Source organism: Mesocricetus auratus, unplaced genomic scaffold, assembly GCF_017639785.1.
Source record: "Mesocricetus auratus isolate SY011 unplaced genomic scaffold, BCM_Maur_2.0 Super-Scaffold_100691, whole genome shotgun sequence".
Taxonomy (NCBI): domain Eukaryota; kingdom Metazoa; phylum Chordata; class Mammalia; order Rodentia; family Cricetidae; genus Mesocricetus; species Mesocricetus auratus.
In genome coordinates this window covers 46,981,287-47,000,822 of record NW_024429267.1, presented here as the reverse complement: position 1 = coordinate 47,000,822, position 19,536 = coordinate 46,981,287, and the positions used below count along the sequence as shown (strand labels likewise).

Sequence of the window (19,536 nt, the reverse complement as noted above, 5' to 3'; positions counted from 1 at the left end):
TCACCCTCCTGCGCAGTCATTTACCTATGAACTCATGTGAGTGCTTCCGTGTCCAGGGGCACAGAGCTGGTCCACATGGCATGCGGTTCCCATTGACCCAATCCTGACAACTGTACTCCCTTGAAGTTCCTCCCAAAACTTTGGTTTTAAGACCAAGAAGTACTCGTCTTGCTGGGGACTACTAGCCATGGTTAGATTTTCAAAAGTTACGGCTCGGAGATGCCAAGTGCCTTGTCTAGAGCCACACAGCTCTGCTTCCAGCCAGAGTACCTGGAAGCCCACCCTGGGGCCAGGAGAGAGGAACCAACGGTACCACGACCACGAAGTCCTCCCCTATATCCAGGCACTGGGAACAGCGTGGGTCAGTACCCTCCCAGTCTCCAACAAACGGAGATGTTTGCTCACACCTGTCTCCACTCCTGCTCCACCACGCTTCGCTTCTGCGGGCCACTGTCACCAGCACCTCACCTGTTCCCGAGTCACAACAGCCTTGCCTTGCCTGTTTCTCTACCTGCCTCCTGCTTTCCCACTGGAGACCCTCACCCAAGGCCGTCTACCCACCCGTGGGGTTCATCTCCCTCCTCCTCTCCCTGCGGAGCCCGTCTTACCACCACGCTGGCTGGCGTGCAGAGCGGGCCGCCCATTGCTGTACGGCATCCAGATCTTCTTCAGGGGATTCTGGGTCAATTCCCGTGGGGACGCCATCCCCCGGCCGGGATGAATCGGACTGCGCTGCTTCGCACCCAGCAACCAGGCCACCTCGGGCCATCCAAGGTCCCGCCCCTCGGGCCCCGCCCCTCCTCTAGCGGCTTCAACTCCTGTCCATCTTCCCGCAAGCCCGCCCCAGTATTATTAGGCTCCACCCAAACTGAAGAGGTACTGGTTTACGACTACGCATGCCCAGTTTTCCTATCTCCTCTTTTTGGAGTAAGCATGCCCAGTCCTCCAAACCCAGGCTAATAACGCGCATGCTCAATTTCCAAAGCCTTTGACACCCTGATTATGTAGGCCCCGCCCCGGATGTGAAGTTTGCAGCTCTCAAGCAGTTTGTTATTTGCATAACCCCGCCCACGCCCCGTTTAGGGCTCTACAGCCCCTCCTCCAAAACGTGTGCTGCTTCTGCTCCCTGCAGAACGTGACCTCACGGTCGCCTGGTGAGAAGGGTGTGAGGAGGCTGGGCGGGGCCTGCATGACCCTCAGAGCCAGGATAGTCTAGACCAGCTTGGCTGTTGTCCCTGAGTGGCTCTAATGACTGGCCTGCTGTCCTGGCAGTCAACCTCCGCTGCGCCCTCCTGGACCTTCCGGGGCCTCCTCAGCTGCTCCCACCCTCGGAACTTCCCCGGTCTACAAGAACAACTTGTTCAACCACGCAGAAGAAGTTCCCTTATCTCAGGGACAGGAACACAGGATATATCTCAAAATCCAGCAGATTTGGCATTGCTCCTGGGGAACAACCTCTGCCCACCTGGAACAAATGTATGATCAAGTCATTTGGGGACACAATAAGCTCTGGCAGTATTTTGATTCTCTTCCCAGGATTTTGCATTTTACCAATTATAATTTTGTTGTATTTTCTTTCTTTGTGGGGGAGAAAGGTCACAGTCTCTTGTAGCCTAGGCTGGCCTGGAACTCAGTATGTAGCTCAAGATTCAAGATAACCTCCCAAGTTTTTTTTTTTTTTTTTCGAGACAGGGTTTCTCTGTGGCTTTGGAGGCTGTCCTGGAACTCGCTCTTGTAGACCAGGCTGGCCTTGAACTCACAGAGATCCGCCTGCCTCTGCCTCCCGAGTGCTGGGATTAAAGGCGTGCGCCACCACCGCCCGGCTCCAAGTTCTGTTGTTGCTGCACAATGTTTATACAGGGCAGGGAATCGAACCCAGGGCTTTGTGCTTGCTAGGCAAACACCCCACCAACTGGGCTACACTTCCAGCCCCAATTATAGTTTTAATAGTGAGTTTATGTAGTTTTTCAATGAGTTTCTGCCTCTCCATCAGGAAAATGAGATGCAGACATCATCAATTTTACAAGATTGTGGTACAGATTAAATGTATCAGTGTCAGAAATCTGTTCCCATAACATGTAGGCATTCTCATCCATTATATTATCTCCCTCCCTGCCTTGAAAATGTACTGAGGGCAGAGGCAGAGGCAGAGGCAGGTGGATCTCTGTGAGTTCAAGGCCAGCCTGGTCTACAGAGTGAGCTCCAGGACAGGTTCCAGAGCAATACAGAGAAACGCTGTAGGGTCAGGCCTTGTAGCTCAGGCTTAAAGGCTAAAGCGGTACCATATGTAAAACTCCCCAAACTGAGTGACGCCCCCCCCATGAACATGACCCCTTGGAGGCTGGTGAGGGGCAGTGTGGAGAAGCCACTCTTCTGTGTTTGACCTCCACCACAGCCTCCCGAAAGCTCAGGCCTCTTCTATCTGCCCAGGCCCATCTCTCCAAGCTGTACACTTGCTGCTCCAGGTCCCGGCAGCAGAGCTTGTGTCTCTGCCTTGCTGCCCTGTAGTGATGGCCATCACACCCCTGGCAGGTTTCCTGCCTCAAGCTCTCTGTCTCACAGGTGCCCAGCCTGAAGCTAGGCACCTGAAAAACAAGGCTGGTGTTGTTCACAGTCAGTGCGGCATACCCCGCTGTCACACCTCAGCCTGAGAGTCTGACAAAGCCCCTTACGATGACTGTGACAGGGACAGCTTAACCATCACACCAGGAAACAGAAGCTCAGAGGCCCACCTGGAGCCTCCGCATACCAGCTGTAGCTGGCTACTTTGGGAAATACCCTGCTCCAGGCAGGTGGCTCATTTCCTCATTCTCCTGCTGCAGCATCCTCCCTGCATCCCAGAGGGAGGTGGGCAGCCTGGAGCACATCCACAGATGGCTCCTCACAAGCAGGGCTCCTCTTGTGAACATCAGCAGCACCGGCTTCTCCAAAGCCACTCCTTCTGTTTCTGCTTGTGTCCTGGCCATGGCCAAGGTCACCTTGGGACTACATTTGGCCTCAGAGACCTCACTGCCGTTCCTTGTGCACTTATCACAGAGTCACCTCTAACATCATGGGTCCCCAGCACCTCATCGGGCCCATGCATTCTTTCCCCCAGAACTCCTGGATGTTACTTAGGAGCTGGTGGCCAGGGCAGAGTGGCGCAGGGCAGGGCAAGTGGCCAAAGCCATCTCTCTCCACACCCAGTGTGAGCCTGGTTTCAGGAAATGTGGCTCTATACCTCCCACTCTTCTTGGCTCACCCTGGGCTGACCCAGACACACCCTCTCAGGTCCATATATCCAGTTAGGAAGCCACAGGTCACCATGATGAACTTGGGCAGCCTTCCCAATGCCAGGGTCTACAACTGTTCAGACGACTACTCCCCATGTCCCCTTCCAAGGCCTCATTTCTTAGGGAAGGAACTGAGGACGCAGACAGGGAAGAAACAAGGTAACGGAGGGCTCAGCCCATCTGCGAGCCTTCACACTTCACCCCTACAGTTTGCTTCATGGCCTCATTCCTCACACCTAGGCTTTTGCTTGCTCCCTCCAATGAATGCCTTCCAAGCTTTCTGCTCCCCAACACCAGCAGATGTTCAATAGACTAACTAACCCTGTGGCTTTTCCCTCTTGAGGGAATCTCACAGTGTCCAAAGCGCCCTGTCCCATGCACGGGAAGTGCTGGGTTGCCCTTGTATATTCATGTATGAATGTGGCCAACTCAGCCTTCTCTACCATGAACTTAACTGGCCCGACCCTGCTTGGCTTCCTGGTCACCTTATGTCCTGACCAACGGACCTCCTTCTAGTGTCCCAGTTATAGAAGTGATTTGATCAAAGTCCTCAACCCTCAGTACTCAAGGCTCAAACTCTTCCCACTGTCTTCTGCCTAATCCTGGCCGAAACAAAGAGCCACCATTTACAGCATAAAGATCCGGGGGGCCTCAGCCCTGCCACACGTATGCACACGAACATGCTCACACATACTCACGGAAGTACAAATATTAATAGTCCTGCTGCCCTGCTCGTCTCTTCCTCTTTATTCCATGACCAGATGCTGCTTTGCTGGGTGCGGGGAGTTGCCAGGAATCCCAGCTTCCTCTGGCTATTTCCAAGAACTGTCCCCAGCATCCTTCTGGGCCTCATACTGTGAGGTTCCAGTTTGGGGGTATCCAGCCATGTGAGTGGCAGCCTGTGAACCTTCATCTACTTCCTGCTTCTAGCCTGGCACAGGGCACACAGTAGGTGCTGCCAAGTGGCTCAGAGCTAGCCAAGGTACAGAAACTGCTCAGAGAGGCTTATGGAAAAGACAGTACACAGTAGGTGTGTAGAGAAAGTCAGGGCCAGCACGGGGCACACAGTGGGTGCCCTAAAAACCCAAGAGTAAAGGCTAAGATGGCACTATATGAAAAACTTCCCAAACCAGGTGACCCTGATGAACAAGACCCCTTGGAGGCCAGCAAGGGACATATTTTGGGGAGTGACTCAGGCAGCTCCAGCTGACTGGCCCTCCCCCCCTGGCTGAAGGAAGACACTATTTATAGTCATCCCACCTTGGTCCAGGCCCCTCTTTCCAACAAGGCCCCAGTTTTTCGTCCCTTCAGGCCACTGACAGATTGATGCCCTCTGAGAGCACTCTGAGACCCCCAACACCCTCAGGCTCCCTCCAACACCGTCTTCATTGCACCCAGGTCTTTTCTCAATCCCCATCGTCCCCAAGCTACCCGGTGCCTACCCTGCCCGTCGCTCTCCCGCCCAGGGTCGACCAGAAAGGTGCCTCCTAAAGTACCTCTGTCCATACTGCCACCGAACTGGCCAGAGCCGCCGCCCCCCCACCCCACCCCCGCGTCTCGGCGAGGGTAAGGAAACCCCGCCCCCCGCAGGCTCAGAGGAAAATAGCCCCGCCTCTCCAACCGTTCCAGACCCGCCCCCCCAGGGCTGCTTGGCTGCGTGAGGTTGCCAGGCCCCCATCCAGGCAGGCAGCTGCACTCTGCGCTTGGGCGGGCCGGTAGCGCGTTTTTCCAGTCCGAGCTGCCGGTAACGCTCAGGGTCTGGTCTTCTCCAGTTGTCTGCACCACTGAGAGCTCCTGCCTCATCCACAGGCAAACAGGCTCACACGCCCCAAAAGTCAGTCTCTCCAGTCCAACTATGGAAGGGGCATGTAAAGAAGGTGAAGCCTACTCTTTTCACAGTGAGCAGGTCGGAGGGGAGGGAGGGAAGGTGAATGAAGGGCGGAAAAGCCAGGTGTGACTCAGCCCTCATGTGTCACTGCCTGGGCGCACATGACTGGGTGACTCGTGCATCCTATCCTTCAATCATCCGACGTTTATTGAGCGCCTCCTGCAGCCACAACTTTCATGTACACCATGTCACTCCGTGCTGCAGGAAGCTTGGTGGCATCACTCTGCTTTACAGCTGAGGAAGTTGGGGCTCAGAAAACGTAAACAGCTTTGCTTAGGACAATTCATCCAGGAAAGCATAGGCTGGCTTGGAGCTCCGGCAATATCCACTCCCTTCCCCAAGCCACATGTGTCCACACATCTGGCAGGGTACGGCTAGGACAATGCTTGGCTGGGTATTGATTGTGGATTTGGGAGTCAGACACCCTCTTCTTCCAGTCCTTCTCACACACAATTGACAGAGATTTATAGCAGGCAGAGACTCAGCATGTACACACACACACACACACACACACACACACACACACACACACGCACGCACGCACACACGCACACATGCACGCACCGAGGGAGACACATGCTGTCTACTCTGTCCCAGAGCCAGCGGGGACCTTCTCACAGCATGCCCCACCCTGTGTCTGCCTGGAGATGTCTCTGATAACCACATCCAACTAAGTTTGCCTGACAGCACAAAACAAGCATGCCATCAGACATGGTGGTACATGCTTGTAATCCTAGCACTCAGGGGGCAGAGGCAGGAGGATTGCTATAAGCTTGAAACCAGCCTGGTCACATAGCACTCGGGAGGCAAAGGCAGGCAGATCTCTGTGAGTTCCAGATCAGCCTGGTCTACAGATCGAGTTCTAGGACAGGCTCCAAAGCAATACAGAGAAACCCTGTCTTGAAAAACAAAAACACAAAACAAGCATTTGTCCCTGGCCAGCACTCTGCTGCAGTGGCCTCAGGTCAGGGCCGGGCCTAGGAGCCTTAGATGGATCTCGGGTGCAGCACTAGGATTCTCTCCTTGCCATTTAATGATGGAGCTCTCGTGGTGGTATCTTGATGCTCTGTGCCTGCCAGGCACAGCCCAGCATGACAAGATTCCATATTGCAAGCATACATGCCAGTGTGAAGGGCACAGAAACATGGTAGCACACGCTATGGCCAAGCTGTCTAAAACAATGTGGACAGTCAGAAGCTATGGCAGGGCCCACTATGGTAAAGCCCGGGTATGTGCTCTGTCTAGGTGTAGTACTGTCCAGCTTCGATGCTTTCCTCCAGAATGTCCCAGCCAGGGTCACCCCATCTCTATGACCCCTTCCCTCAGTCTCAGCGGCGGCCCACACGAGCAAGTATTTGGGCATTAGTGGTAGCCTGATCCCTGGTAGCCTTGGTCCGGGCCTGCTCCAGTAAGATCCGCAGGAGGCCGATGGGGACGTCCAGGGAGAGTGTGACACGCGTGTCCAGGTGAGGTTTAGGTTTGGAGTAGCTCCAAGAAGCTGAGGGCCCTGTGGTAGCAGCTGAGTGGTTCTCCAAGGTCCCAGAGTGGGGAAGAGTCTCCGAATAGTTCTGAGGGAGGAGCTGGAAGGTGGGGGTAGGGCTCCCTGGGACAAACAGGACCCTGCCCAGTATCAGGACTGTGAGCACCGCCAGTGGCCACCTGGCCATCATGCTGTAAGGAGGGAACAGGCTCAGGGTCCGCATGCTGCAAATGCGGCTCATTGAAAGGAGAAAGACTGCAAGAGGCAAGGGACAAAGAAGGCTGGGAGATTACAGAGGCCGGGGACAGAGACACAGAGACAGAGCCAAAGAGACAAGAAGGAAGCCAAGACAGGAGCCAGAGGGAAAGAATGAAAATGTGTGCTGAAATACCGTGGCGAATGTCTAGAATCCCAGCACCTGGGAGGCTGAGGCAAGATCCAAATTTGAAGCCAGACTGGGTTACATAATGAGACCCTGTCTAAGAACTGCAAAGACACCAGAATGAGAACTGGGGGAAGCTAAGGACAAGGATACTCAGAGGCAGAAAGAAAGGGACTGGCGGGGGGGGGCAGAGGCGGAAGAGCAGAAGATGAATGGGGCGCGGACAACGCAAGATGGTAAGGAAAAGAAAGAAGACAAGGCAGAAAGAGACAGAAACCGTCCAGAGCCACCTAGATGCAAAGAAAGACTCAGAAACAGAGAAAGCCTGCAGTGACAAAATGGAGACAACTTCCGAGCAGCATGGCTGATGAGGAAGGTCAGCAATGGGGACAGAGGGGGACAAGTGAAGCAGAGCAACCAGAGACCCCAAAGCCTCCCAGGTCCAGACATCTCCACTCACCCAAACCCCAGACCCTTCCCATCCCCACCCAATGCCGGTCATACCACTGCCAGCTTCCTGGGGGACTGCCGGGGAACGCTGGAGCTGCTGGGGCTGGGGCCAGGCTACGCTGGCCTCCCACCTGACCCTTTTCAAGTCCCATTTATCTCCCCCAGCCTCCTGGGTAGGAGCTAGGGCATGTTTCCTGGCATGAGGCCGTTCCCCACCTCTGACTCACCCCCTCCTAGGGAGCAGTAAGCACACTTCCTTAGCCCCCACTGTATTTACTTCTGGGGAGGGTGGGGGAATTTAGGAAAATAAGAACACAGAAAATAACCAGGACCCGGTATGAGGACTCTATACCATGCAATATAATGCAGACTACCCTCCCCCACAAGGGAAGTTTGCCTCCTGATAGCCCCATCTCACCCAAAAAAAATCAACAACAAGGGCCTTTTAAAACAGCAGCTTTAATGCTCTCCCCCCGAAACAGCACCATGGCATCACAGCCTTGGGTCAAGGGGCAAGTTGGACACCAGTCACATCCATTCACTGCCCACAACCATCCCCAACGAGTGAGTCATCTGCCAGGAAAGCCGGCACCACAATGGGGATCTGTCCACAAGAGGGAAGGCTAGACCCGCAGGACCAAGTCACTGAAATAATGGACACACACACACACACACACGCTCACGGGCATGCAGAACTCTAGCACCAAACGGAGAACGGCAGGGCCCCGCTGAGCCCCACCACCTCCAGGAACTGCTGACCATCTAGTGTATCATCCAGGCCTCAGCCTTAGGCAGCACCTACGTGGAATACATCAGAAAACATTCAGCCCTCTGACCTCTTCTCCCAACATAAAATCTGCACAGAAACATGGCAAAGTATCCATGAGAGTTGAGTGTGGGTTCTGATTCAGAGAGGGGACCCTTAGCAAAAAGGAGCACAGAGAGGCACCATGCAGGTTCCACAGCTGGGGCTAGGTAACCACTTCTTTGACGTGGAATCTACCCCAGGGACTTCTCACCCAGGCACTGATATATGTAGGGGTAGCCTTCACTGAGAGAATCTAGCCCTTACCTGTTCTCTGGCCATGGACCACTTGGGGTGGGCAGCGGCGCTCACATGCCTCACGGGTTCCAAAACGGTTGGCGTTCCCTCCGCAGCCACCATAGACAAAGGGATGACAGGCTGTGCCACCAGGCACAGCCCGATGGTACCAGCGCAGGGTGTAAGCAGTACAGGAGCCCTCATCCAGTGGTAGGGAGCAGGGGTCTACGGTCATTGGTGGTTAGGTCATTGGGGATAGTGGAGATCAGAGAATCAGCAAAAGATCAGCAATGGCCTTCATCTGTCACTACCTGAACCTCTCTGGTCCCAGCCCTTGATAGCCCCATCGCCATCCCAAGGAACTTCAGGGTCTTGGTAGTCCTCCACAGAATACACAGAGTACTCAGAGAAGTCATCGTCATCTTCAGGGGGTATCTGGCCTGCAGGCAGGGTGGGGTATGCTGTGAGAAGGTCCCGGCTGGCTCTGGGACAAAGTAGACAGCATGTGTCTCCCGTGTGTGTGTGTGTGTGTGTGTGTGTGTGTGTGCGCGCGCGCGCGCGTGACCCGTGTGTAGACTTTATATATGTCCAGTGTACTCTGATGCATGAATACCTGTGTGCATATTTGTACCCAATCTGTCCATGCCCCACGGATTGTCAGCCTCACCTTCCTCCTCTACATGAGACACCCGGAGCACAGGCACATGTTGGAGCTGGGGACCAGCCGTATCTGCAGCATAGCTGGGGAGGGGTCCTGGAGCACAGGGCAGGTGATGACACCCTTGGTTATCATGGTCAGCCACCCCAGCCACACCCCTGCTGAGAGGACCCGGCACAGTCAGTGCCTTAGATGAAGAAAGTTCTAGATAAAGAAAAGCTACTCACGTGATCCAGACGCAATAAACTGCCCCTGGCAGGCTGGAGGGGACAGGAAAAGGTAGAATGAGGCCACGGGAAGCGGAGAACAAGAGTCAAAGAAAAAGGTGGGAAGACTGAGAAAGAGAAACAGACTAGAGTCACATGCATGAGGGGTAAGTACACAGAGATACAGTAGGAGAGTCAGCGAGAGACGAAGGAGAGAAGAGAGAACGGGTGAGGGGAAGAGGGAAGGAAGGAGAGAGATAGGAAGAAACACAAGGGATGGAATAGAGCAGGGAAACAAGGGCAAAGATTCGAAGCAGGAGACTCAGAGATGGAAACAGTCACAACAGGAAACAGGGCCCCCAGAATCATCAGCCCCCACCTTTGCCGCAGCTGCGAGGACAGCTCTGCTCCCGCTATGCCCCCAAGTACAGCTAGCCGCCAGAACACCATGCAGCCCCCCCACATCTGTCTCTCTCCCTAAGGGAGTCCTGTCAGCATGCAGCCATCCATCTCTGCTTGCCCTCTCTAAGTGCTGGGAACTTGCCAGCTCCTATCTAGGTGTCCTAGGATGGGGTGGGGGCAGGAGACTGCACATCAGACCCACTCACCACAATGCTGACTCATCTCCTGACGCACAAAGCCCCGAATGTCATCCTCCTGGGAACACAAGACCACAAGGCCCCTGTAGAACCTATGAATCATGGGTCGCATAATACAGGGATCCAGGACTAGTCATATCAAGAGCCCTGGGACCAGGGGGTCAGGGTGCTGGGTGACCCATCCCACCCAGGCCAAACTCACAGTCAGTGCAGCTTCTCCTTTCTCACCACGAGGGCCAGCAGGTCCTGGTCGCCCCTGTGTGGAACAAATGCGTTGACCAGATCTCACAGACACCAGAGATCAGGCTAATCTCTGACTCCAAGCCCAGGGATCCACACTGACCTGCTCTCCTCTCTCACCGGGGGCACCAGGAGCGCCAGGAGCCCCCACCACACTCTCTCCAGGGGGGCCTCTCTCACCCTGTTTACACAAGGACCAAGTAGGCAGGGTCAGTGACAGTGACAGAACCCAGGCAATGGAGGAGCATAGTTTCAGAGATTGGAACATGGAGATCGGCGCACAGGTTGTAGGTTCATGATTCAGAGAGGCAGGGGTATAGCTCAGCAATACAGCACTCGCCTCAACCCCAGCACTCGGGAGGCAGAGGCAGGCGGATCTCTGTGAGTTCAAGGCCAGCCTGGTCTACAGAGTGAGTTCCAGGTCAGCCAGGGCTACACAGAGAAACCCTGTCTTGGAAACAAAAATAAAACAACAGAAAAGAATGAGGCACATACATGGTGCATAGGCGTATGTTCAGGCAAGACATGCATACACACTGTAAAAAATGTATAAACAAAACCGTCAGCATGGTGGCTCATGTCTTTAATCCTAGCACCTGAGAGGCAGAGGCAAGCAGAGTTCTGAATTTGAGGCTAGCCTGGTCTACATGTAGAGCTTCAAGCCATCCAGGGCTACACAGTGAGATTCTGTCTAAAACAAACAAAAACAAGGACAAAAGCAGGGAGGGAGGGTCGATGATCAGGGCTCACAGCTGGGGACCCTTACCTTCTGACCCTGAAGTCCTTCAGGGCCTTTGGGACCAACACCACCAGGTGGCCCTGGGGGACCACTAGAGCCATCATTCCCTCTGGGACCTGGGAAGCCCCCAACTCCTGGGGGCCCCTGTAGATAGAAGAGGGTTATGACTAAAATCTCTTCAAGATGAAACCACTTCCAAAGACAATTCTCCCTTCAGATCACAAATCCGACCTCAACTTACCCGCTCCCCTTTCTCGCCTTGGTCACCCTTGGGTCCTGACTGCCCATCAAAGCCTCTGTCACCCTGGAAACAGAAGAAGCAGGAAATGTACTCAGTCCCGACACCCTCTGCTCTTGTATATCCTTGAGTTTATGTGTCCCTGGACCAATGCCCTCCACAGTGTATGATCCAAGCGTCTGTTACTGTCCGGGCTGTGATACCAGGACACCAACCCCACTCAAGCCCCGCCCTGGTACAACATGACCCCCCCCCCCCCCACACCTTCTACCCTTTCATCCTCTCTGCTGTGACCCAGCCTCTTCTGAAATCTCAAAACAGCCACAGGTGATCCTCCAACACCACATCTTCCTCGACCCTATCGTCCTAGCTGACTCCACCGCCCACCATCACGTGATTATCAAAAGCCCTGTACCTTGGGACCAATCAGGCCCTCTTTGCCAGGAGACCCGGACTGACCCGGCATACCAGGCTCCCCCCTAGAGGAAGGAAAATAAGAGGTTGACTCTCTAGCCAACTGCACCTCTTCATTCAGGGTGTACCCGACCCCGACACTCACTGCGTCTCCTTTGCGTCCTGCCAACCCAGGGCGGCCGGGAAAACCAGCTTCTCCCTGGAGGTATCCCGCAGAGGAGTAAGCTTTGGGCCACAGACCCCATAGCCCCCACAGCCCCCACATCAGCCCCCACAACAGCCCCCAGCCCCCCACATCTCTTCATAGATCTATACCTTATCCCCTTTTTCTCCATCAAGGCCACAGGCTCCCTTCATTCCTCTTTCACCCTAAAGAAGGAAAGCAGATGAGAAAGCAAATCTGTAATCCCAGTACTTGGGAGATAGAGAGTCAGGAGTTCAAGTCCAGGCTTGGCTAGATAGCAAGTTCCAAGCTAGCCTGGGATACGTGAGAACTTGGGTTCAAAATAAAAAAAAAGTCACTTCTACCTCACCTTGGATCTTTGACCTTAAAAGCACCTCTCACTGCTGGTTTCAGGCATTCCAAGCCTGAGCTAACACTCTGTGTAACCTGAGCCCCAAATCTGATCCCAGATCCCTTATTCTCCAACACCAGACCATGTTGGCCAGAAAAGCAAAAGATTCTTTCTCACCTTGAGGCCCCGGGGACCCATGAAGCCAATATCTCCTTTGTCTCCTCGGAAACCTGGGGCTCCATCCTTTCCTGGGGTTCCCTGGAGAGTAAGGGTGTTGACATGGATCAAGAAAGGACCCTAGACTGAAGGAAGGGAACCCCCGTCACCACCCATTGCCATGGGAACAGGGTCAGTATGGGCTGGGGTCACCATCATAGAGTTCATGGTAGAGGTAGGAGCTTCTGGGAAAAGGAAGGCCATAAAAAATTAGGTCCCTAAGAGGTCAAAGGCTTCATGGGCAGGGCCATCATGGGAATGGGCGCTTGTGAGGACAGGGGTCCTCCATGGGATTGGGGGCATCTTACCGGCTCACCAGGGATTCCCGAGGCACCTGCCTCACCCTGTGGGAAACAGATCAGGGCAAGTCCTTCAGTGTACTGTGCCCACGCCGGCTTATCTACACACATGCAGTCACTTGGTCACCCAGTTTAGCAGGGCTCAGGCTGCACACAGATCCAGTGTGCACACACGTGTGACCAAGGAAACCAGGATCCCTCTAACGTAAGAAATCCCCAAGGCAGGTGTAAGCCTGGGGTGGAGCTTGCCTTGGGTCCTGGGAGTCCTCGAACTCCAGTTGATCCAGCTGAGCCTTTGTCACCAGGCTCTCCTTTGGAGCCCTTTAGGAGTTACCAGAAGAAAAGACAGAGTCAAGACACCTTCTGGAGAGCTGCTAACACCCAAAGAGCTCCCTTGCTGTTTCTAGCTCCTGTTCTTACCTTGAGGCACTGGAGTTCTCCCAAGAGTGCCTGTCCTCTGTGCCACCTCTTAGAGTCACTGCAGCCTGAACTTCCCTCTCACCCACATAAGCCTCGCCCCTCCCTGACTAAGTCAGACACGCAGCCCACAGGACCCCATGAGGAACACCACCCTCTTCCTTGTACCTTTTCACCAGGATTCCCACTGTCTCCACGAGGTCCTTTGTCGCCATCTATGCCTCTAGGCCCTCGTTCACCCTAGGTCAGAGGTCAGAAGTCAGGGAGGCCCCTTGTGTTCTGCAAAGCAGAGCTCTTGGATCACCTGGGCCAGCCCCACAGAACTCTTTCCTACAGTCAAGAGAGACCCACTCACCATGTCCCCTTTAGCACCTCGTGGCCCTGGAGGCCCCTCAATCACAGCTGAGTCACCCTGAGGGGCAGGGAGGAATCATAAGAGTCGGGACACCCGAACCTCCTACTCCAGCCTCCCCGATAACCACACATTTACCTTGTCTCCCTTTAGCCCTGCAGGTCCAGCATCACCCTATTGGGTAGAAGAATGAATCTTACTCCTCACCCCACTCATCCAAGGGACCTTTCTCCCACATTATTATTACTAATTTTATTTGGGGGGGTCGAGACAGGGTGTCTCTGTATAACAGTCCTGGCTGTCCTGGAACTCGCTCTGTAGACCAGGCTGGCCTCGAACTCACAGAGATCTGCCTGCCTCTCTCTCCCTCTGGAGTGCTGGGATTAAAGGCATGCGCCACACTGCCTGGCTTCCTCCCACATAATTACCTTCTCCCCTCGGTCTCCCCTGCTGCCAGGAGGTCCCTGTGTGAAAAAGGTGATTATGAGCTATGGGGATGTAGGAGGACTCTGAGGAGGTGACTCAAAGGACAGAGTAAGACAGAGAGGACAAGAGAGAGCATAGAGAAACAACAAGGACCAAAGTACAGTGCCCCAGGGGCACAGAGGGGTTAGGCAAGGAACTAGAGTCACATCAACGGGACCTACCACAAGTCCTCGAGGTCCTTCTTGGCCGGGGTGGCCATCTTCACCCTGAATGGTGACATTAGGTTCACTGACTCAGAGGTTGGGAATCTGAGGCAAGAACTATTATGGAGGGGTGGTGAGCCCCGGCTGTGACGAGGATATACGTACGTACCCGGACACCTGGCTCACCACGCTCGCCTCGGGGACCAGGCAGCCCTGCTCCTGGGTCTCCCTGGAGAGCAACGGGACACCAGGGATAAGTAAGGGGACTCAGCAGAGGACAGAGGATTATAGGAGAGTGACAGCAGCACAGGAGAGAGCCAGCAGCATTTCATCTACCTTGTCTCCTTTGAGTCCAGAGGTGCCAGGTGCTCCCTGTGGGTCAGAGTGAGATGAGGAACCTGCAGGCTCAAAGTCCCCGCACACCTAACCTCATGGCCCACTCCCCACAGGAGCAGACATGCGGCATCCAGGCCGTTCTACTCACCACTGTGCCTGGTGGTCCAGGTCGCCCCAAGGGACCCGGGGCACCTTCTCTCCCTGGAGGGCCTGCCAGACCCTAGAGGAAAATGGGATGAGGGAAATAGGGTGTGATTTGAGAACACCCCTTCCCTTCCTCTTAAGACTGGGCACCACCAAAGAAGGGACTGGGTTCCTTCCTCGCCTGCCAGTCAGAGGTCCTGAGGTCACCGCATCCCCACATGCTCCTTCAGCCCTCTTACCCGCTCCCCGACAGGCCCTGGCTGGCCTGTCTCTCCTCGAGGTCCTGTCTGACCAGGGAATCCAACAACACCAGGAGCACCAGGGGAACCCAAGTCTCCCTGAAACAGATTAAAAGGGTGAGTGGTCACAGGATGCCTTCCAGGTCAAGTCCCAGAACTCTTTCCTCCCACCTCTAGGAGCTGTGACAGGACACTGACTTACCTTCATCCCTGGAGGACCAGTTGGCCCAGGGGGGCCCTGAACCCCAATTCCTGGCTCACCCTTTATGGGAAAGAGGGGTTTTATCAGGCTTAAAGAGTTGTAAGACCATGGCTCCGAGCAAAGACCCTCCCACATAAGTGTACCTTGAGACCTTTGAGTCCTGGAGCCCCCTTTTGACCCTAAAAAATAAAAATAATAAAATTCAAGCTGGAGAGATGACTCAGTGGTTAAGAGCACTGGATGCTCTTCCAGAGGTGTTGTGGAATATTATTTTAACTGGACAATGATGTGTTACAATTGTTTATGCCGCAGAATATAACTTTAACTGTGTAAAGATGTGTTACTTTTGTTTATGCTGCATTTGTTTAACAATGTAAGGATGTGCGTTTAACTATGTAAAGATGTGTTGTATTGGGACTGGAGAGATGGTTCAATGGTTAAGAGCACTGTTTTTCCAGAAGTCCTGAGTTCAATTCCTGGCAACCACATGGTGACTCACACCTACCTTGAATGAGATCTGGTGCCCTCTGCTGGCATGCAGAAGATTGTATACATAATAAATAAATAACATTTAAAAAAAAGATATGTTGTATTTGTTTCACCTTGCCTGCCTAAACCACCTGATTGGTCCAATAAAGAGCTGAATGGTCAATAGCTAGGCAGAGAAAGAATAGGCAGGGCTGCCAGGTCAAGAGAATAAGTAGGAGGAGAAATCTAGGCTCAAAAAGAAAAGGAAGAATAACAAGAGGGTGAAGGAGGAGAGAAGAAGGGACACGCCTGGGACAAAGCCGCAGGCAGCTGCCAGTCACCCAGATAGAAAAAGCAGTGAAAGCAAGATATGCAGAAGAAAAAAGCAAAAAAGGCCTGAGTCAAAAGGTAGGTAAAGAGAAACAGATTAAGTTAAAAGAGGTAGCCGGAAACATGCCTACGCTAGGTCAAGCATCCAAAACTAATAATAAGTCTCTGTGTCACAATCTGGGGGCTGGTTAGTGGCCCAAAAGAAAAATCCTGGTACACAGAGGACCCAGGTTCAATTCCTAGGACCCACATGGCAGTCCACAACTGTCTGTAACTCCAGTCTCAAGGGATCCTATGCCCTTTCTGGTCTCCAGAGGCAACAGGCAGGCAAGAGGTACACAGACAAACACGCAAGCAAAACACTCATACACATTAACAAAAAGAACAGCATAGTGTAGGGAGAGGTCTCACGGACCTGTAGCGGGAATAAAAGGGGACAGCAGGGGACCCCGCTCTCTTGGATTCCGGTCCAGGTTCAGAGACCATAGAGAGTTGACCCTGGTTCTCAGCTTCTCAAGTAAGTTACTTCTTTCTATCTGAATAAATATCCAGCTACCTTTTCCCAGCATCCATGGCATGACTGTTTCCATTCTCGTATAAGAATGTGAACACTAACCTTCCATATGAACCAAAAGTATTGCCAGGGGAACTCGGATGATTATGAGCCTATGGGAACTCAGACAAGACCACAGGCTTGTGAGGGCACAGGTCAAGGGAAGCCCAGATGTGACCACAGGCACACAGAGCTCACACATGAGCGTGCAAACATGAGGGACCACAGATGTGTACTCAGACAGGCGGGGGTGGGAGACAAGATTATAAACACATGACCACAGAGAGGCCTGCAGGAATTCAGCTGTGTCCCAGGACCTAGGAGATGAGGCGGTAACAGACATGCCTGGGCTCATCCATTGTAAGGAACAGGAGATCAAGCACAGACACACAGAAGCCAAGCTTGGGTCCACGGTGTGGAAGCCAAAAGCATGTGGCCCGTGTTTTCCACACAGAAACTGGAGAGGCACAGAGGTTCAGAGACATGAACAAGCCCAAGAACTGCCCTTGTTTTCATAGTAAAGCGAGGCTTGATCCTTCCCAAACCCCAGACTTACATCTTCCCCAGGGTCTCCAGGTTCTCCTGCACGGCCAGCTTCACCCTGCACATAGGAGACGGTAATGGTCCCTGGCCTCCCAGCCTCACCCTGACCCTGCCCAGCACGTGCACTGGAAGGCCACACCCACCTTCTCGCCCCGTGGTCCTGGCAGTCCTCTGTCACCTTTGGCTCCCTATAGACATAAGGACCACATGACAACACAGGTGTCAATCACAAACCCTGAGGCCAGGGTCAAAGGGGGATACTGTGAAAGCTAAGAGTCACGAGGCTAGATGAGCTTCGGGTCAAAGGACCCCTAGGGTCGGGGGTGTTCCACTCACCGGCTCACCCAGCAGGGCTCCAGCCAGGTCTCCTGGGGCACCCTGATAATAGAGGGGGTCAGTGGGCTCCTTCACTTCCGTTCCTTAGCCCTTTCTCTCAGCACTGCGGCCTACTCACCTTCTCGCCTTTGGCTCCAGGGGGCCCAACCATCACCTGTGGGGAACGCCTGTGAGTATCCCAGCTACTGTTCCTTCCCTTTCCATCCCCACCCTGTCTTCCCAGATGATAGGGGGAAACTGAGGCTTAGGGGTGAGCGAGGGGGCAGGGAGCAGAGCCAAAGGTCACCTGTCCAGGGGCTCCCACAGGCCCAGGTTCTCCTTTAGGTCCAACAGGGCCAGGCAGACCTGGTGACCCCTGTGAAAGAGCAGTATAAGGAATTTAGTCTCTTCGTCTCCCTGTCCCCGCCACCCCAGCTTCTATCCAGTCAGCTGGACACACAACCCCACAACATGCCCACCAGCGGCTCTCCTAAAATACATACTGGCACTCCAGGGCCTCCCCTCTCTCCATCCTTTCCACTGATACCATCACGACCTGGGGGTCCTGGCTTCCCCGTCTCCCCCTGAAAAGATGGGGCTCAGTCAAGATCCTGCATAATGGCCCTTACCCCCTGGAGCCCAACCCAAGACTGCTAGGACTTACCACTTGTCCCGGCAAACCTGGCGACCCTTGTGGACCCTGGGGGCGGAGCAGATATGAGTGAGGGTCACAGGAGAATGTGGTACCCGAGGAGGTAGAATATGGTATCCCTACAGCAGTCCACTCACCACAAGGCCTGAAGGACCAGGAGGGCCGGGGAGTCCCACAGCTCCAGTAGGCCCAGGCAGACCCTAGGAGAGGATGCTCAGAATAGCGCCAACCGCACGTGCTCTAGGCACACTACCCCAAGAGTTACACTACTCACCCGTCCTGGGGGTCCTGTCTCTCCAGGTTCCCCCTGGAAAAGACCCAGAAACCACGTGCTCAGATCCATCATGGAAAAAGACATGTCTGGAATTCCCCTCCTTCATATGTGCACCCCACTGCCCTTCCATGCCTATACTCACCTTTAGGCCTGAAGGACCCTGGGGTCCTGCAGGGCCAGCAAGACCCTAGAGAAAAGGGCAAAGGCAGGGGTCAGAGGTCAGTGTTGTCTGCCTGGGCTCCAGGACTCTCATGAATATAGCCTGGCTCATCAACAGTGGCCGATGGCCATCCCTCCCTCTCCTACCCTCACCAGGCAATGTTTCTCCATCACTCACCGGGGCACCGGGTGGTCCAGGGTCTCCATGGCTACCCTGTTGGGAATAGTCTGATGAAAGGAGCCAGCACCACCCAGGGAAACTAGGCAATGGTTTTCACTGGGTTGTGGCACAGGATAGGAGGAGAAGTGGGGGTTCTGTTGTACTCACCGCTGGGCCAGGGGTCCCCCTCGGGCCCTGAAGACCCTGCAGAAGGAAGGGGCTGATGAACCTTGGTCCAGGCCTCACTTGGGCCTGTCCCCACCTTCAGAGGGACTTTGCCCAGTGAGCACTCTACTCTCCCTACTTCTCAGGCACAGATGACCACGTGCACCCGTAAACTGCCCCTTACAGACAGACAAACGGACACACACACACAGTAAACCCGTCGGACATCATGCACCGGAGTCCACAATTTGTACATGGCATAGCCTTATTCCTCTCGAATAATAGACACACAATGAGGATCTCAAACCCTAGGCCAGCTGATCCTGTGGTCACTCACCGGCTTCCCTTCAGGTCCAGCCACACCACGCTCTCCTGGCAGACCCTGTAAAAAAGAACAGGTCTAGGACCACCTCGCTCTTATACCCAGCTTCCTCACTGCCCACCTTGCCCCTGACGGCCAAGGACAGGACTTAGCTCCCAAACAGTGCCGACTCGAGCCCTGCATATGAGACAACACACGTAACAGCCACAGTCTTGCACACTGTGGGACAATAACTCACCGGGCTGCCATCATGACCCCTCTTCCCAGGCTCTCCCTGGTCTCCTTTGATGCCTGGTCCACCCTGAAAACAAAGCGTCATCCCTTGAGCCCCACCCTCTGTCATGTGTGTACATATATGTGTATACTGCTTATGGCATGCCCCACACAGAGAGGGCATAGTGGGGTAGGAAACCTCACCTTATCTCCTTTGGGTCCACGGTCACCATCACTACCTGGCTCCCCCTGTATAGATGAGATGCCAGGTCAGACCCTAGTGTTATGGTAGGCATGGGCACAAGTTGACCCCACACTGACCTTAGCACCCTTGAGCCCAGGGGGTCCTTGTTCTCTAGAGGGTCCAGGACCTTGCTCATCGATGGTCACCTGTAAGTACAGAACAATGTAGGGGAGATGAGTCT

At 54.1% G+C, this 19,536-nt stretch overlaps 3 protein-coding genes across 5 annotated transcripts in view; all 3 read right to left on the bottom strand.

Moving 5' to 3' along the window:
* Positions 1 to 4,829, bottom strand: part of Pfkfb4 (6-phosphofructo-2-kinase/fructose-2,6-biphosphatase 4) — a 38,282-nt gene extending 33,453 nt beyond the window's left edge. Inside the window, exon 1 of one of the 3 annotated variants that reach the window (XM_021230001.2) lies at positions 4,769 to 4,829. In XM_021230001.2, coding sequence (XP_021085660.1) covers positions 4,769 to 4,778 — 10 coding nt within the window. In that variant the 5' untranslated portion in view covers positions 4,779 to 4,829. Of the gene's footprint in view, positions 1 to 608; positions 785 to 4,714 lie in introns of those variants that run through there. The other 2 variants (XM_021230003.2, XM_005074966.4) reach the window with 2 other exon arrangements.
* Positions 4,830 to 6,175: 1,346 nt separating this feature from the next.
* On the bottom strand, positions 6,176 to 7,648 carry Ucn2 (urocortin 2). The gene is made up of 2 exons (XM_005074965.3): positions 7,527 to 7,648; positions 6,176 to 6,831 (listed from the first exon to the last, which is right to left on the bottom strand). The coding sequence occupies exons 1-2, from the start codon at positions 7,622 to 7,624 to the stop codon at positions 6,489 to 6,491; spliced, it is 441 nt and encodes a 146-aa protein (XP_005075022.2). The 5' UTR covers positions 7,625 to 7,648; the 3' UTR covers positions 6,176 to 6,488.
* Positions 7,649 to 7,912: 264 nt separating this feature from the next.
* Col7a1 (collagen type VII alpha 1 chain) overlaps positions 7,913 to 19,536 on the bottom strand; it is a 31,310-nt gene continuing 19,686 nt past the window's right edge. Inside the window, exons 76-118 of the mRNA XM_005074964.3 lie at positions 19,433 to 19,501; positions 19,316 to 19,360; positions 19,137 to 19,199; positions 18,914 to 18,958; positions 18,580 to 18,615; positions 18,430 to 18,465; positions 18,235 to 18,279; positions 18,093 to 18,125; positions 17,956 to 18,018; positions 17,831 to 17,866; positions 17,670 to 17,750; positions 17,474 to 17,542; positions 17,306 to 17,341; positions 17,188 to 17,229; positions 16,995 to 17,039; positions 16,865 to 16,909; positions 15,101 to 15,136; positions 14,958 to 15,017; positions 14,756 to 14,854; positions 14,521 to 14,592; positions 14,373 to 14,408; positions 14,206 to 14,265; positions 14,055 to 14,099; positions 13,836 to 13,871; positions 13,546 to 13,581; positions 13,411 to 13,467; positions 13,224 to 13,295; positions 12,888 to 12,959; positions 12,648 to 12,683; positions 12,301 to 12,381; positions 11,924 to 11,977; positions 11,754 to 11,807; positions 11,610 to 11,672; positions 11,198 to 11,260; positions 10,984 to 11,100; positions 10,321 to 10,398; positions 10,180 to 10,233; positions 9,987 to 10,035; positions 9,400 to 9,432; positions 9,182 to 9,268; positions 8,826 to 8,954; positions 8,545 to 8,739; positions 7,913 to 8,270 (exon numbers count right to left, since the gene is read on the bottom strand). Coding sequence (XP_005075021.1) covers positions 8,260 to 8,270; positions 8,545 to 8,739; positions 8,826 to 8,954; positions 9,182 to 9,268; positions 9,400 to 9,432; positions 9,987 to 10,035; positions 10,180 to 10,233; positions 10,321 to 10,398; positions 10,984 to 11,100; positions 11,198 to 11,260; positions 11,610 to 11,672; positions 11,754 to 11,807; positions 11,924 to 11,977; positions 12,301 to 12,381; positions 12,648 to 12,683; positions 12,888 to 12,959; positions 13,224 to 13,295; positions 13,411 to 13,467; positions 13,546 to 13,581; positions 13,836 to 13,871; positions 14,055 to 14,099; positions 14,206 to 14,265; positions 14,373 to 14,408; positions 14,521 to 14,592; positions 14,756 to 14,854; positions 14,958 to 15,017; positions 15,101 to 15,136; positions 16,865 to 16,909; positions 16,995 to 17,039; positions 17,188 to 17,229; positions 17,306 to 17,341; positions 17,474 to 17,542; positions 17,670 to 17,750; positions 17,831 to 17,866; positions 17,956 to 18,018; positions 18,093 to 18,125; positions 18,235 to 18,279; positions 18,430 to 18,465; positions 18,580 to 18,615; positions 18,914 to 18,958; positions 19,137 to 19,199; positions 19,316 to 19,360; positions 19,433 to 19,501 — 2,574 coding nt within the window. The 3' untranslated portion in view covers positions 7,913 to 8,259. The remainder of the gene's footprint in view (positions 8,271 to 8,544; positions 8,740 to 8,825; positions 8,955 to 9,181; positions 9,269 to 9,399; positions 9,433 to 9,986; positions 10,036 to 10,179; positions 10,234 to 10,320; positions 10,399 to 10,983; positions 11,101 to 11,197; positions 11,261 to 11,609; positions 11,673 to 11,753; positions 11,808 to 11,923; positions 11,978 to 12,300; positions 12,382 to 12,647; positions 12,684 to 12,887; positions 12,960 to 13,223; positions 13,296 to 13,410; positions 13,468 to 13,545; positions 13,582 to 13,835; positions 13,872 to 14,054; positions 14,100 to 14,205; positions 14,266 to 14,372; positions 14,409 to 14,520; positions 14,593 to 14,755; positions 14,855 to 14,957; positions 15,018 to 15,100; positions 15,137 to 16,864; positions 16,910 to 16,994; positions 17,040 to 17,187; positions 17,230 to 17,305; positions 17,342 to 17,473; positions 17,543 to 17,669; positions 17,751 to 17,830; positions 17,867 to 17,955; positions 18,019 to 18,092; positions 18,126 to 18,234; positions 18,280 to 18,429; positions 18,466 to 18,579; positions 18,616 to 18,913; positions 18,959 to 19,136; positions 19,200 to 19,315; positions 19,361 to 19,432; positions 19,502 to 19,536) is intronic.